Source organism: Gadus chalcogrammus, chromosome 5 (assembly GCF_026213295.1).
Source record: "Gadus chalcogrammus isolate NIFS_2021 chromosome 5, NIFS_Gcha_1.0, whole genome shotgun sequence".
Classification (NCBI taxonomy): domain Eukaryota; kingdom Metazoa; phylum Chordata; class Actinopteri; order Gadiformes; family Gadidae; genus Gadus; species Gadus chalcogrammus.
The window spans coordinates 17,281,866-17,297,359 of record NC_079416.1 but is presented as its reverse complement, the minus strand read 5'-3'; the positions used below and the strand labels follow the sequence as shown (position 1 = coordinate 17,297,359).

General features: G+C 42.3%; 1 protein-coding gene across 1 annotated transcript in view; it reads left to right on the top strand.

Annotated features, from left to right (window-relative positions):
- Positions 1-6,626: 6,626 nt before the first annotated feature.
- Positions 6,627-15,494, top strand: part of LOC130383156 (uncharacterized protein C14orf132) — a 17,705-nt gene continuing 8,837 nt past the window's right edge. The window contains exon 1 of the mRNA XM_056591218.1: positions 6,627-6,904. Coding sequence (XP_056447193.1) covers positions 6,878-6,904 — 27 coding nt within the window. The 5' untranslated portion in view covers positions 6,627-6,877. The remainder of the gene's footprint in view (positions 6,905-15,494) is intronic.

The window sequence follows — 15,494 nt, the reverse complement described above, 5'->3', positions numbered from 1 at the left end:
ACAAAATCATCAGCCCCGGTCAGCTGTTATCGAACATCCCTCAACCCATCTATTACGCACCCAGCCACCTAATTCTATGATTATGAGACTAACAAATAAACTGACTGCAAGAATTTCAACCTAATATAATGTCTGTCGTTCAATAATTCAAACATAGCTGAACGCCATTAGATGCTATTGTGTGTCTCTTCATAAATTAATGACAATTAACAGCAACCTGCTGCCATTCTACGTTCATTATTTGGTGGTTATTACACGTTTCTTACCTGCATTTTACCTGAGATTATTATTGCTATGATTATATCTGTATAATACCGAATCTTAAGTCGTAAAAATAAAAGGTGACATAAATTAAACTGAAGTGAATTTCTGTTAACTTTATGCAAATTAGCATGAAGAGGGAATGCCATTAGGCCATTCGGGACAAATCGCCTTGGAACTGTGGAAGGTCATTAGCAAAAATAACGTCTTAGAAATGTCACGTTAACCCTCCAAAATATTGTGTGTAATATTTGGACGAGTTAAAGCAACAGAAATTGACATGTGAACACGTATTTCTGGTTGTGGCAAAGGAGGGACCTTGAATCCAAGAAGTCATACATATTCATGATATTCCCTTGCGTTGCTGTTGGTGTCCAACAGCAACTCAAGGGTTATGCTTTTATGTTGTTGTGCATAAATTACTGATACTGTGCATATATTAATGATGTGGGCATCTACACACTTGCTACGCATTAGATTAAATTATTAAATAGATTTTTTTTAAATAATAAAAATGTTCAAGTGATCCTGAAATGATATATTTTCCGAGCATTCCAAAAAAAATAAATGTTTTGAATATTTTGGCTCAACCGACAAATCTTTTTGCAACAGGTCTTGAGAAAAATTCTGACTTGGATCGGAAGATCACAAACATAAAAAGAATGTGAGCAGGGCCGGTAATTCCTAAACCCAGACAAGCGACCCGGTTGGCAGGAAGCAAACAGGTAACAGAAACTCACCATCAGCCACAGCCTTCCATGAAGCCAGGGTCAGCATGACAGCATCAGCACAAGACATTTGATGATCTGACCGACAGGCACAGACAGAGCAGGATATAAAAGGGCTGGGTAATGCAATCAGGATGGGGAACAGGTGAGGGCCAAAATGGCGGGAAAACAGAACAAATAAGGGGGCGGGGCAACTGGCACACGGTGAAACAAAATAAAAGACCAGGAAACATCAAAACACAAATACGACCAGCAGAGGGCCGCTGGTAAACAGAGTCCCAGAACCGGAGTGCTGACAGAACATGTAGTAAAAACATACACACAGGTGTATTACGAAGATAGCGGGGTTAGGTTAAGGTTAGGGGTTACTGTGCCACCATGCCATTGGGCCAAGTGGTTAGGTCCTGGGTTTTACCTTTTTATTGTGTTCTTTACTGCCCTTCTCTTTCCCTTCCTCCCCCTCCTCCTCCACCTAATTCTTCACCTCCTCATCCACTGCTTCCTCCTTGTCCTCCTTATTCTCCTTCTCGTTGTGCAGTAATCCAGAGCTAGAAGAAGAAGCATCTCAAATATCCAATCACAACAATGACAGTTTCAAGGATTAACCAGGGACAATCGTGCTATGCTTTAACATCTCTGGGAGGAGAGCATGCATTTGGTCATGCGATTATTACGATTAACAACCAACGACCCAACCCCACACACACACACACTCACCCACCCACTCAACCACACACACACGCACGCACGCACGCACGCACGCACGCACGCACGCACGCACGCACGCACGCACGCACGCACGCACGCACGCACGCACGCACGCACGCACGCACGCACGCACGCACGCACGCACGCACGCACGCACGCACGCACGCAGGCAGGCAGGCAGGCAGGCAGGCAGGCAGGCAGGCAGGCAGGCAGGCAGGCAGGCAGGCAGGCAGACAGACAGACAGACAGACAGACAGACAGACAGACAGACAGACAGACAGACAGACAGACAGACAGACAGACAGACAGACAGACAGACAGACAGACAGACAGACAGACAGACAGACAGACAGACAGACAGACAGACAGACAGACAGACAGACAGACAGACAGACAGACAGACAGACAGACAGACAGACAGACAGACAGACAGACAGACAGACAGACAGACAGACAGACAGACAGACAGACAGACAGACAGACAGACAGACAGACAGACAGACAGACAGACAGACAGACAGACAGACAGACAGACAGACAGACAGACAGACAGACAGACAGACAGACAGACAGACAGACAGACAGACAGACAGACAGACAGACAGACAGACAGACAGACAGACAGACAGACAGACAGACAGACAGACAGACAGACAGACAGACAGACAGACAGACAGACAGACAGACAGACAGACAGACAGACAGACAGACAGACAGACAGACAGACAGACAGACAGACAGACAGACAGACAGAGCAAGCAATACTGTAAAATCCAATGCTAGTCTGAAATATAATTCTACACTATTGTCTACACAATTTTAAAGACCGCTATTATCTAGATGGGTAATAGCACATGAAATACATTGCTTTCAACTTTATTTGGCAGCAGTACAAACTGATGTGAAACCCAAGACCAAGATGTAATTAAAAAGTAAGCAAATTGTTTCCTATGATTTTCTCTGAGACTACGCAACATTTCTCGATAATTTGCTTTTGTTATGATTGATGATGCAAGTGAGCTTCCAACTTAGTCGGCATGTATCCTAAACATTTTACCAAGATTCCACAAGCTGCACTAAGTCAAGCAAATTACTTGATTCAGACACACAAATACACACACACACACACACACACACACACACACACACACACACACACACACACACACACACACACACACACACACACACACACACACACACACACACACACACACACACACACACACACACACACACACACACACTCGCACACATACACGCAAACTTTTGAAGCCAAGTGGAATGGAAAATGCTGTATTCTGAATACAACCCTTTTTATCATTTCAAAGTCGTTGCAAAAATAGTCCAACAGCTGTCAGCTGAAAAACTACAGCCATTGCGTTGCTTCTTTTTTGTCCCCAGGAATAAACAGGAAAATGGATTCATTTCTCTTTTTCTCTGAAGCAGATGCTGTGCACAGAAGCTGAAGCCTTGCCCAATACCCTTTATATATTATCTTCCTTTATTTCCATAAAATCTGTACAAGAAGGAGACAAGATATTGGAGAGGGTCCTTGTTGACTCCCAGTCTGGGAGTTAACTTCAATGTCAACATAGGGCTGGGGCTGGGCAATATGGAAAAATGTATTTTCACCATTATCATGGAGAATTTAATAAAATATTGATTAATATAAGGATGTGCCTATGAATCAAAATACCATTCTTAAAATTCTAACAAAGGCTTATTACTATGAAGTATTAAGGTATTCTATCGGACTAGAACTATTCTACCTTTTTAATATTAGATAATTTTAAGCCATTTCTCATCATAATACATTTTTACTACAAAACTGGGTATCCTGATAAGTCGTTTTCCGCTGTCTTGATTTTGGAGAAATCCTTTATCATGTATCTTTGCTTATTCATGGTAATATTTGTTACATTTTGTTTGTCAGCGGGTTGTGGAAGGCAGTGTTTCCCATAGCTGTCCTTATGCGAGGTGCAGTGCCTATGCTAAAAGGCAGACCGCCTCTGAAAACCGAATCATTTTCACAATATAATGACGGAATTGTGCATCGTTCATTCATGTCAGTATCTGCATTCAATTTGACAGAAAACATATATAATATAGGCCTTATTTAATATAGTCTGATATAATACATGAAATCAAACAGTGGCTGTTGTTATTTGTTCAAGATGGCATAGTCATAGTCATCCACTCATTGGTTAAAGTCCGATTCGGTTAAGGCTGAGATTCAAGGCAGCCTAAAAACTCTCATAATCTCATAATATGGAAGGACACATCCTTCCATATTATGAGAGTAGGCCTATCACAAAGCAAATCGTTTGTTTAGTCACATCTCTCCACCTTCGTTGATTGTTTCTCTCCCTGTCCTTATGTTTCTCTGATTGTCCTCGCTCACCTTAATTGTTTTCACCTGTCCCTCATCATCGTTCCCCTCCTAGTGTATTTAGTCAGCGTGTTTCCCTTCCTCTGTGCCAGTTCGTCTTTGTTCTTTGTATCAAGTGTCCCAGCATCTTCCTAGTGATATTTACGGTTCCTGGTTTCTGATTCCTGCCCGTTTACTCCCGACTACGTCTTTGCCTTCTCCCTGCCGGATTGTTTACCTGATTTACAACTGACAACCCATGTACCGACACACTGTGCCTCTGCCTTCTCTGTGTCAGATTGTTTCCCTGATCTACTACTGATTTCCAGTGTACCGACCTATCCGCTAGTAGAGACAATTCTTTCTACATACTTTTGCCTCCCGAGTCATTTTCCCCTGCTGCTCACCCAGCCGTTACAAGTTTAACCTTGAGCAGAACTAGTGCTAATCACCCAAAGGGAAAACACACAAGCACAATAGTCATGATGGACCGCATCATGACAATGTTTACCATAAAAGGAAAAAACATTGTTTCCTGTTCAAATCGTGTTAATAAAGCAAACTCAATATACAAATGTGTAAATAACACCCTCCATCACGATCCAGCAGGTTAGAAGGACATCAACGACTAACCATCAGCAACGTACAATGCCAAACAAAAACAAATGGCGCTCGCAGCATGGTCGGGTTGGGTTATGAAGGAAAACACATTACGATTCCACTCACCGCGGGGTTGGTGACGGTACAGGCCAACCGATGAGACCACTGGAGGCTATCCATTTCACAGGAGAGAGACACAAGTCGCCCTTCGCGGGGTGCCTGGACGGCTGGGGCCCGCGGAGGGTGGCTGGCATGAGGGGCGGAGATGGGCAGCAGGGTGCGGTGCGTTAAGTGATGTAAGACAGAGGCCCCCCCCCCCTGGACATACCATGGTCCAACACATCATGAAGCTCGATGTGTTCAGCATTCACTATTGATGACATGCCATTCCACCTCTCTTTGGCATTGCATGGGTTGAGAAGGAAGCAAAGGAAAGACACACACACACACACGCGCACACACACACACACACACACACACACACACACACACACACACACACACACACACACACACACACACACACACACACACACACACACACACACACACACACACACACGCACACAAAGAATAATCAGTTTTTTTAGGAAGAGAAGTAAATCAGTTCATTAGGGAGGAAACTAAACAAGCATTCAGGTACAGTACATCCAAGCTTAGATGGGATTGTTTTTACAGTGTGTGTATGTGTATGTGAGAGAGAGAGAGAGAGAGAGACGAGAGAGTGTGTACTTTATGTGTATGGAGAGCGTCATCTTTTACCAACTCTTCATATTTTGTTTGAAAACTAATAGGTCCTGGTTGGGGCGTGTTCTTTATAAGCTAATTTGCCTCGTATCTTTTAGTAAAACAATGGTTTGATTGATTTGCTATTTAGACTTTTTTTTTTTTACCCCAGTAATGGTATTCATAGGCTGTCACGGCTAGACTGGCACTCGACAAATGCCCCCAACATTGCGGATTGTCAGGATTAGGGATATGGGGCCAAAGCATGACAGATGAAGGGCCAACCAGCATCCACCTGTGAACATAAACACACACAAATCCATGCACACACACTAACACACTTACTCACGTACGCATGCACGCACGCGCGCGCACACACACAAACACACACACACACACACACACACAGGATGAGCGCACCCATTTCTCAGTTACTTATTGAGCTTTGTACATTCGTATTACCTGGTCTCAGCTATACAGTGTCAAAATATCACGACAACTGTGTGTTTGTGTGTGTGTGTGTGAGAGAGAGAGAGAGAGAGAGAGAGAGAGAGAGAGAGAGAGAGAGAGAGAGAGAGAGAGAGAGAGAGAGAGAGAGAGAGAGAGAGAGAGAGAGAGAGAGAGAGACAGAGAGAGAGAATGTGTGTGCGTGTGTATGTGTGTGTGTGTGTGTGTGTGTGTGTGTGTGTGTGTGTGTGTGTGTGTGTGTGTGTGTGTGTGTGTGTGTGTGTGTGTAGGCTATGTGTGTGTGTGTTTGTTTGTGTTAAGTGCAGTACAACATTAAATTATGGTATTCGTCAAGTGCATTCACAGACTCAATTAGAAGGTAGGCTACCTAATTGATTCTTTAATGAGTTTGGTATTAGCATTATTAATATCTAAGTGTTCCTACGTGTAATTATTTATAGTGTGCAATCTTTATTGATAATTGTGTTAGCAGCGTACCTGCTGTTATCTACTTTATAGCTAATTTTGTTGGAAAGCATAAACAAAGCAACTGATTCGCTTGCGAAAAAGTGTGGGGGTTGTTGGGAGGTAGAGAGTGAGAGAGAGAGAGGGGGAAGAGAGAGAGTGAGAGAGAGCGTGCGAGAGAGAGAGAGAGTGCGAGAGAGAGAGAGAGAGAGAGAGAGAGAGAGAGAGAGAGAGAGAGAGAGAGAGAGAGAGGGGGGGGGGAGATCGCGCCTCTTCGATACAATGTGATTACGCTGTACCGTATAGCATCCCCTCGGCTTTCTTCTCTCGCTCTATCTTCCGTCGCTGTCGGCTGTGATTTCTTCGCCTGCTTTCGCTGGATCTCGTGGAGCCACGGACACCTCTTGCGATGTCACCGACGTGAAGGCTGTCTAAACCTGAAAAATCCAGTGGAAACACGAAAGCAAAGCCAAATGCTCTTTTTTGGGGGAGGGGGATTAGGATAAATTGCCACCCGCCAATTGTTACATATTTAATTTCGGGGTGTTGTTGTCATAAACATAGTGACACCATGGATCTGTCATTCATGGCTGCGCAGGTAAGATCAACGTTTTTTCTCTCATCTATTTCACGCCCGAACTTTTAATCTATGGAAGGAAGCGCGTGGGCGTGTCACGTCAACAAGTTATTGTTGTCTGCCTTTTCAGAAAACGGACGATGCATTAAATTGATATCCTTTTTGATTGTGCATGTCATTTGCATATTATGCATAGCATCTGTTGGGTTTTTATAATTGCTGCTCTTTTTTTGTTTACCTCTCGTGTATGTATCATTGATCCCATCTGGCTGTCTATAAAGCCTTAGTCTTTAGTCTATTAGCAATATCACCACGCACGACATGATATCAGTCTACTATGGCTAGGCCCACTTGTTTTATTTGGCCCGTGAACGTCATTATCATAGAATTAACATTTTAACGACGGCCAGACGATAGGCTTCAATGATTTTCCCCTTCAAGGACAATCTTTGTTGGATTTCTCTCAAAGTTTTCATTGATTCTATTAAAAAAATAATGAGAAGGCAATTTAGGCAGCAACAATCCTACAAAGTGGCATCACTTCTCTGAGTAAGTGACCTAAGCAGGTGTAAGGTTAGCCAATAGTCTGAGTTGACTGACTCATACAATCATAGAAATATAACGAATGACTGACTCATAAATTCAAACACATACACCAAATATGGAACTCCATAAATATTGTCAGAAGAAATAAAATTGGCGTCTGATCCATAAAACTATACAACTTGTGTACAGAAAATATGGGCTTCCAGTTACCCAAACTCCTAAAGGACTGTTTTTGTTATCCTTCAAAAGCCCTCTGGTAATAGTCCCTTTCCTTGTCCTTTATTACTCGCTTATCTTCAGGGCTAACCTGATTTCAATGGCAATTCCTTTCCAAACTGCTGCCTCTCCTCCATAAGACGAAGGGGCTCACCAGTTGACTCTGAACGACTTCCTTGACTCCAATGTCCCCGGAGTCTGGACTTTAGTCAGTTTAAAGGATGCTCTTCACTTCATCCGTCTTGATGTGGCACCGAGACTCTAGGTCAGCGGGAGGCCTGTACCCTGATACAGTGATACAGGGTCCCTCACCTGAATGAGGGAAGCCTCCCTAACCATCTTCATGAACAGTTTATTTGTTTACCCTCCAAGGTCTTAGTAGATTTAAAGTCAATAAGTATAAGGTGATTATGTAAATCAGTAAATAGCATTTGCCATTCTCCAGGAATAATGAAAAGAAACAGGATCTGGTCAGATTCATAGAAACTAAAACTGGTTACTGGTAATGATATCGTATGATTGTCATGATGTATTCCATCGCCTTCAAATACCATTTAATATTTGCTTTGGGTTTTCTTTTTGTTGAAATTGTTTTTTTTCATATTTTTCCTAACATTTACATGAAATGCTAAACAGCTATTTGAACAATTTGCTCTTTTGTGTTCACGCAGTGATTTGCATACAGTGGGAACGCTCCACTGGTTACAAATGATAAGTGTTCTTCATTAGGTTGAAAGTGGTGCCATCCATGAGCGCAACCAGACAGCGCTTTAATAGCTGGCAATCACAACACACCCCTCGAATCCTAGTCACGAGCGGTTCCTTCTGTCCTCATCCAAAAATACCCTGATTCAATTACAAAACCCTGGAACACAAAAGCTTCCTCTACACTCGGAATCATCAGATAATTCATGGAAATTAATTTATATGACCCAGTATTACATCAGGATAAATCTAACCTTGATCGTCATGGCTGCTATGATGATAGCAATAATTAAGATGATATCATATTTCATTATTATTGTACTCGCATCAGCGGAAGCAGCAGCCCAAACCTCAGCTTCGTCTTGAAATTCTTAAGCCGATGTTTTGGGCCATGACTCGGTGCTGAGGTCAACATGTTAAGTGTAATGGACCCTAAGCTAAAGAGAAGCTCTGGGCATGGTGCCAGTCTAAAGCATGCTGTTTAACCGATGTGAGCTGCCACAGAGAACCACAAAGCCCCCGCAGACCCTGTCCATCCAGCAGAAAGTGGCCCACTGGGGCTGCCCTTTCCAGGGTTGTTTGCTGACAGAACAGTAGCAGAAACCGTGACATTTCTACTGTGACATTTCTGTGACAGAAAGTTGACACGCACACGCCCATGCACACACATGCAGACAAACCGACACACCCACACCCACACCCACATACAAAGAGTGCACACAGCACCTCACTTCGTTTTAGTAAAGCAGTTACTGTATATACACTATATGTATCTTAACATTACACATATAGCTATAAATCACGACCCCACATTTTTGTTATTCTTGTGAGCATTACAAACATGTGAACTTTGGTTGGCATGTGCTTAATTATTTCTTAAGATATTCTTCAGGCTTCCTGATGAGATTAACACACAGCAAATGGGCCCTATGTATTTTTTCCAAGCTTCATTAAACTGAAAGTCCATTCAGGGCTTTACAAAAAAAGATAAATTAACATTTGTGGAGCTGGCAATTTGCTAATCTCATTCGACCCTAGGTCTCTTTAGGCTTAATGTCTCCTCTCATTGAGCCATTCGTGAGAGGTTTCTGTGTCGTATTGTATCCAACAGAGCTGATCACCATGATTGATGATGTCTCATCTTTTCCTCAGTGTGCGGTGTGCACAGCTGGACAGCTAATAGAGCAACCAACAACATAAATCATCTGTTGACATTGAGACAGAAATAACAACCGAGTAGTTTTGCGTATACCATGTAGGCCTACCTGTGTGTTGTCTTTCAGTTAGTATATAATGGTGGTTTCCCTGTTTTCCATTAGCTGACCTTAATCCTATATCATAAACAGGCCTCAGGTCCCTATGAATGTTTTTATTTATTTATTTATTTTTAATACAATAAGGTAATACAATTATAATTTGGCGGTATGATTCCACTCTTTTCTGGCGCTCCCTGCTGTAGGATTTAAAGGGCACATATTATACCACCAGGTGTGAGTGATTTGCAGTTAGAAGCTGTTTTGAAAATCTGTGTCTTCTGACATCACTAATGGGCTTGTCCACCTAGATGGGTGCTGGATAGACGAGCAACGTTTGCTTCAGTCCACTAGGCTGGCAGACTGATCTATCCAGCACACATCTTGGTAGACACGCCCACTAGTGATGTCGGAAGACGCAGATTTTCACAACGGCTTGTAACTGCTAATCACATCACACCTGGTGGTCTAATATGTCACCAGCATGCCATACAGAATTGTGTTACGTGTTAAAATGGCAGCAAAGGCAGGCAGAGAGTCATGGATGAGTTACAATTATTTATCTGTAAAACTTCGGCATCAAGGTTTTCATAGTTCACAATGTTACACTACTTTTCCCCTCTTTCCTAAACACAAAGGTTCACTTTCAGAAGAATGTGCTTATGAAGTCCAATAATGTCCATCGCGACCACGGAGCGTCGGAGAGCGTCCAAACGATAGGGCATCCACGAGAGCGGAGAGAGTGAAGAGCGTCCAAATTCCAACAATAAGGCGCGTCCAAGCGATAAGGCATCCACTAGAGCGGAGAGAGTCAAGCCCGTCCCTTCCGGAATTCTCCGCGCTATATATCGCAATGTAATCAGGAATGGAACAATCACCAATCTCTAACCCTTACCACGCATGTTGATCTGATGATTGACAAAATTAAATAAGATGACCTTATGACCACAAATAAAATACAGAATTATGTCAAAATAAAACAAAACAATGTAGAAATAAAATATAAATGTAGGTTCATTACATGTCATACACCGAATACCAACAGCATTCCAACATTTGACAACAGGGAGCAATATGCAAGGGGTAAGCCAGATATCTCTCAACCCATTGTTTTGGTACAATGTAGAGCAGAACTAAAGCAGGTGGAGGCTATGGCGGTGGTGGGCTCACCACACTTAACTTTGCAGAGTGGTTGTTTTAGATGGAAGGTCTTAAATGTACCTTCTTTCAGTGTATGTGCATTTGAGTGGACTACATTATCAGTCAGCTGATGGGGAGAGCATGACTAGAGAGTCCCGCCAGAACTATAGCTACGCCCATTAATGTTATATCCTCTAATCGTCCATTGAGTAAAATAGTCATTTCAGCTCTGCTCTTGTTTCCAAAAGTCTCCGGCATAGCTTTGATAAGAGGTCTTTTTTTTTTTTTTTAACTGTGCCAACCTTGCTTAGCTTCTCCTGGATTCCGAGGTGTTACAGCCTTTCTCTCACCACACCTCGAGTTTCACATAAACATTTACAAATAATGGGGAAGAAACGGTTCACAATTTTGACACACATTCAAAGCGCTGAATGTTTGTTGGAAGCAAAGCAGATTACGCCTGAGCATTTTGTTCACGTGACAATGCCCCCAGTGACTCGGCTAAATTACACATTTTCGAGGATACTACACTTTCATGCACGGCACCATCTCATCAGCATGCCTTATGTCAAAACACACTGCTCGTCACTGGTGTGTGTGTGTGTGTGTGTGTGTGTGTGTGTGTGTGTGTGTGTGTGTGTGTGTGTGTGTGTGTGTGTGTGTGTGTGTGTGTGTGTGTGTGTGTGCGTATATTTGTGTGTGTGTGTGTCTGTGTGTTGTCCATGTGGTTTCATTTCAACTAACTATCAACAGGACCATTGCAATCAGGTTGGACAGGAGGAAATCCTCTGACCTATGTTGAGAAAAAAAAAGAGGAAAGGCGAGGGCAAGCTCACATGAGTAATTCATCCATAACTATGTTGGACATCTCCACTAGGAGTTCAGGGCCCCTGCAGGGTTGAAGTAAATGTCATGTTGTCAGTGTAGGGTCTTCCTTGAAGCCTGGATGGGGTAAGGCTCCTCAGAAAGATGATGGAATACAGCCAACAACATGCCATTGTAAACTGTCACAACATTGCTTTCTAAGAATAGCGTTGAATTGGCATATTGGTTTCACTGCTTTTTTCAAAAGCATCTTCTACCCCCTTGAGCCATTTTAAAAAGGCTGCTGCGTTCCATAAAATAGCAGCTGGGAACCTTGAATGTGAGAGTGTAATAATCCAAGAGGGCTATTGAAGTGAGGCGTTTATTGTGCATCCAAGAGCAGCTGACACAGCTTGAGGATAATATTGTGGTTTGCGTGTTGGCCGCCGATGACTTGTGGAGCAGGTGCCCAACCGCGCTTCACCCAACCAGGGCCCAGAGGCACTGAGGGGGTTACCATGACGATGTAGATGATGGATGGCAAATACACATGCCATGTTTCATTCCATCACCTTGCGCCTGTACCTCAACCACCATGTTTGTACTGTGTTCAGTCGCATCTTCCCGGAATTTATTCATTTTTTGAAGCCGATTCAATATTGAATACAAGAGGGGAGAAGGTAGAGCTAATGGACAATTTCAGGAGCATACAAGGTAATCAGGACGTTTCCCAACAGGCCGTTGGGCTCCTTCTCGTCACCATGCATCCTATATTACAGCACCTCTGATGTTCTAAGACGAGGTTGCTGAATTATGCATTCCTACATAAATAAACTATTCTCTGAGCAATCTCGGGAAAAGTTTCTGCGCAGGAATCAGCTCTAGGGCTGTAGAGGCCTCGAGCCTTAGAGTCAATCTCAGCACCTCTTCGAGAGAATAACTCGAGCTGAGATTTCATAGTAGCAAGAATTTCTTGGAAAGAGATTACCGATCTCATCTGGCTCTAAAACAAATGTTCATTTAAATCCACATGCAACGGCTGAACCTAATTAAGTGACGGCAATACATTACAGAGCATTAGGAAAGAGAGGAGGACAAGGAGATCGCATTATAAACCTACTGTGTGGTGGTGGGTCACGTAGTGAAACGGATTCTTATCAGTGTGCGCCAAAGTAGTTTGATCTTTATCTCTTAAGAGTCTTTATCAGCCTGTTGTCAGCTGGCTGAAGATACACCAGCAGAGATGTAGTCGCTGCGTCTACGAGGTACAAGTTAATGAAAGTCAAAAGGGGCAAGCCAATGTATTTTGTCTCGTCTGACACGTCAAAAAGAGACCACTGTGTGTTTGTGTCCATATATAGGCTTATTTGAACAGACAAAAAACACATAAGTAACAGAAACCTCAAACAAAGCCTAGAATGTGTTTAATTTGTCTGCGTCATTGTCTTAGAAAATGTGAATTTACTGGGTCTTATGCCGTTAACTTTATTTATTGATGTATGAGTTTATTTATGATCTTTCCAGTCGTTGGGTTTTTGCAATGCACTCATGTCTCAAGAACATTTGATCGCCAAGGTTAAACAATACAATCCAACAGATGACTAAATCATTTGTGGAGCTCTTAGATATGTGCGTCTGATTGAGAATGACTTTGGCATAAAAAAAATAATGAATCACATTTTCTCTTGGTTGGATATTAGTGAAAAGACCCACTTGGATATTCCACTAATATATGTTTTGGATATTGTCTGACTCTTTAAGATCAGACGCCATACCTGCTTTTCTTTGAAGCAAATTTCCAAATACTTAATTGGAATATTTGTTAAAACATATGGTATAAAGGAAAGAAAATGTTCAATACGGCATGTTTAGTAAACAGAAGCAGGTGTTTCTTTCTCTTTTTTATCTTCACTGTTCTTATATGATTCACTTTTGCCTCCCATACAAATTACACATTTTGTGTCCTTGAGCTATTTAATGAGCAATAGTTTTGTAGAAATCTTGGCAATCGAGCCAAAAACAATATTAGATTCGAAAAAGATATTTCCGTTTAGTTTTTTCAGATGAGAAAACCAAACAAACTTAGCACCACAGCGAATACATGAAGGAAACGTGGGGGCATTCGATGTGAAGGTTAGCTATTAATTCATTCATATTTCACTTTTCCTCAGGCATAATCAAGCTTCATAGGCTTTTTTTGTTCTGTAAATTATTCAAATAATCGACATGGCCCTTTTGAAGTGTGTGTTTATGGTGAGCTTTAGGTTTACATTAACAAATCCGTTCACATGGTAATGCATATGGGTTTGGTGGTATGCACTTTCAATTTATAAATTTCACACCAGTGGGTCTGGTTTGCAGCTTATTGATGCTTGCCTGCCCCAACCCAACCAGAAACCATACAAACACATCAACGCACACACACACACACGCACACACACACACACACACACACACACACACACACACACACACACACACACACACACACACACACACACACACACACACACACACACACACACACACACACACACACACACACACACACACACACACACAGTTGAATATTTAAATACTAGGACTAGGCACAAACAGAGGGTATGCTAGATTGTGAATTCTGTAGCTGACATGTATTTTCTGAACTCCTTCAAGCTAGGATAATAATTTTATTTAAGAGATGCATTTTATTTTTATCGTTTAAAAAAAATATATATATATATTCTCTTTACAAAAATCGGGTCCCTGTGGATAGTCTGCAATAAGCCCGTACAATCATTTAATTCGCACCCAATTTAAACAATTGGATGGCCTAACTTTGTCTACCCACCTCCCAGGCTACCTGCAGGCACTCTGCCCGTGCAACCACGATGACCCATTGGTAAAGCTAGAAAGCTAGTCATGTGTTTTGGCGGAGTGGCTTTGGATGCAGGCCTGAATGGAGGGGTGGGAGTTTTCGGTTGGATACCTTCAAAATCTAGCTTACTCTGGCTGGTTTCTCAAAATTGCCCATCCTAGCTTTAAAGAATGAAAAAACTCTAACTAGGCCAGTATGAATAAACATGAGAAATATCATGGTTTCCTTTGGGAGAGTGCGTGGCCATTCATAAATACCTTGGAGCCCTGCTACACATTATAACAAGAGTTCTATAGGGGCTGATGTGCTTGTTTAATTGTACAGCAGTGTTGCTGTTGTCCTGGTGGCAAATGAATGCACCACAAAGCTGTCATACGAAACTCGTACCCCACATGTAATGTTGTACCCAGCATGCACTAGGGGAAGATGGCCTTTGCTGTCAAATTGCCTCGACAATGCTTTAATGGTGTGCACAGAATGTTAGGGATCTGAAATTTACTTGGATATATTATCATAGTGTTCTATATAATCTTCCCTATGTTGCGATGTATGAAAAAGCACATCCATGCACAGCATACATACAAAAGTATTATTCCGGGGAATGTTTTCATGCGGATATAAATATATATTTTTCTTTTTTCTATACAATAGCATTTCTTATGCCCAGGCGATCCATCAAAACCTCCTACTTTGTGCAGTGGATGACAGAAAATAAAATGTTCCATAATTAATTGTATGAATACCATATTCACACTTGTTTAGTGTTTACTATACCCTTATATATCAACTTCCTATTCAATTCGAGCTGATGTTAACATGAAAACAATATGATACCATCTAATATAATCATAATATTACATAACAACATGATGTGGCTAGTACCTCATCACCGTGGTGACCACAGATGCATGTGCACAAAACCCATGCATATGTGAAGGCGGGGGGAGAAGTGTTGCCATCTGTCTCTCGCCCAGGCCTCTTTTCAGTCTCAGGTCCCTATGTAGTTCATCCTTGAGATACATACCGTGCCGGCTCTGGGCCCCGGGGTGAGTGCTGTCTCTTCAGTAACAACATTTCGTTATGGAGAGCG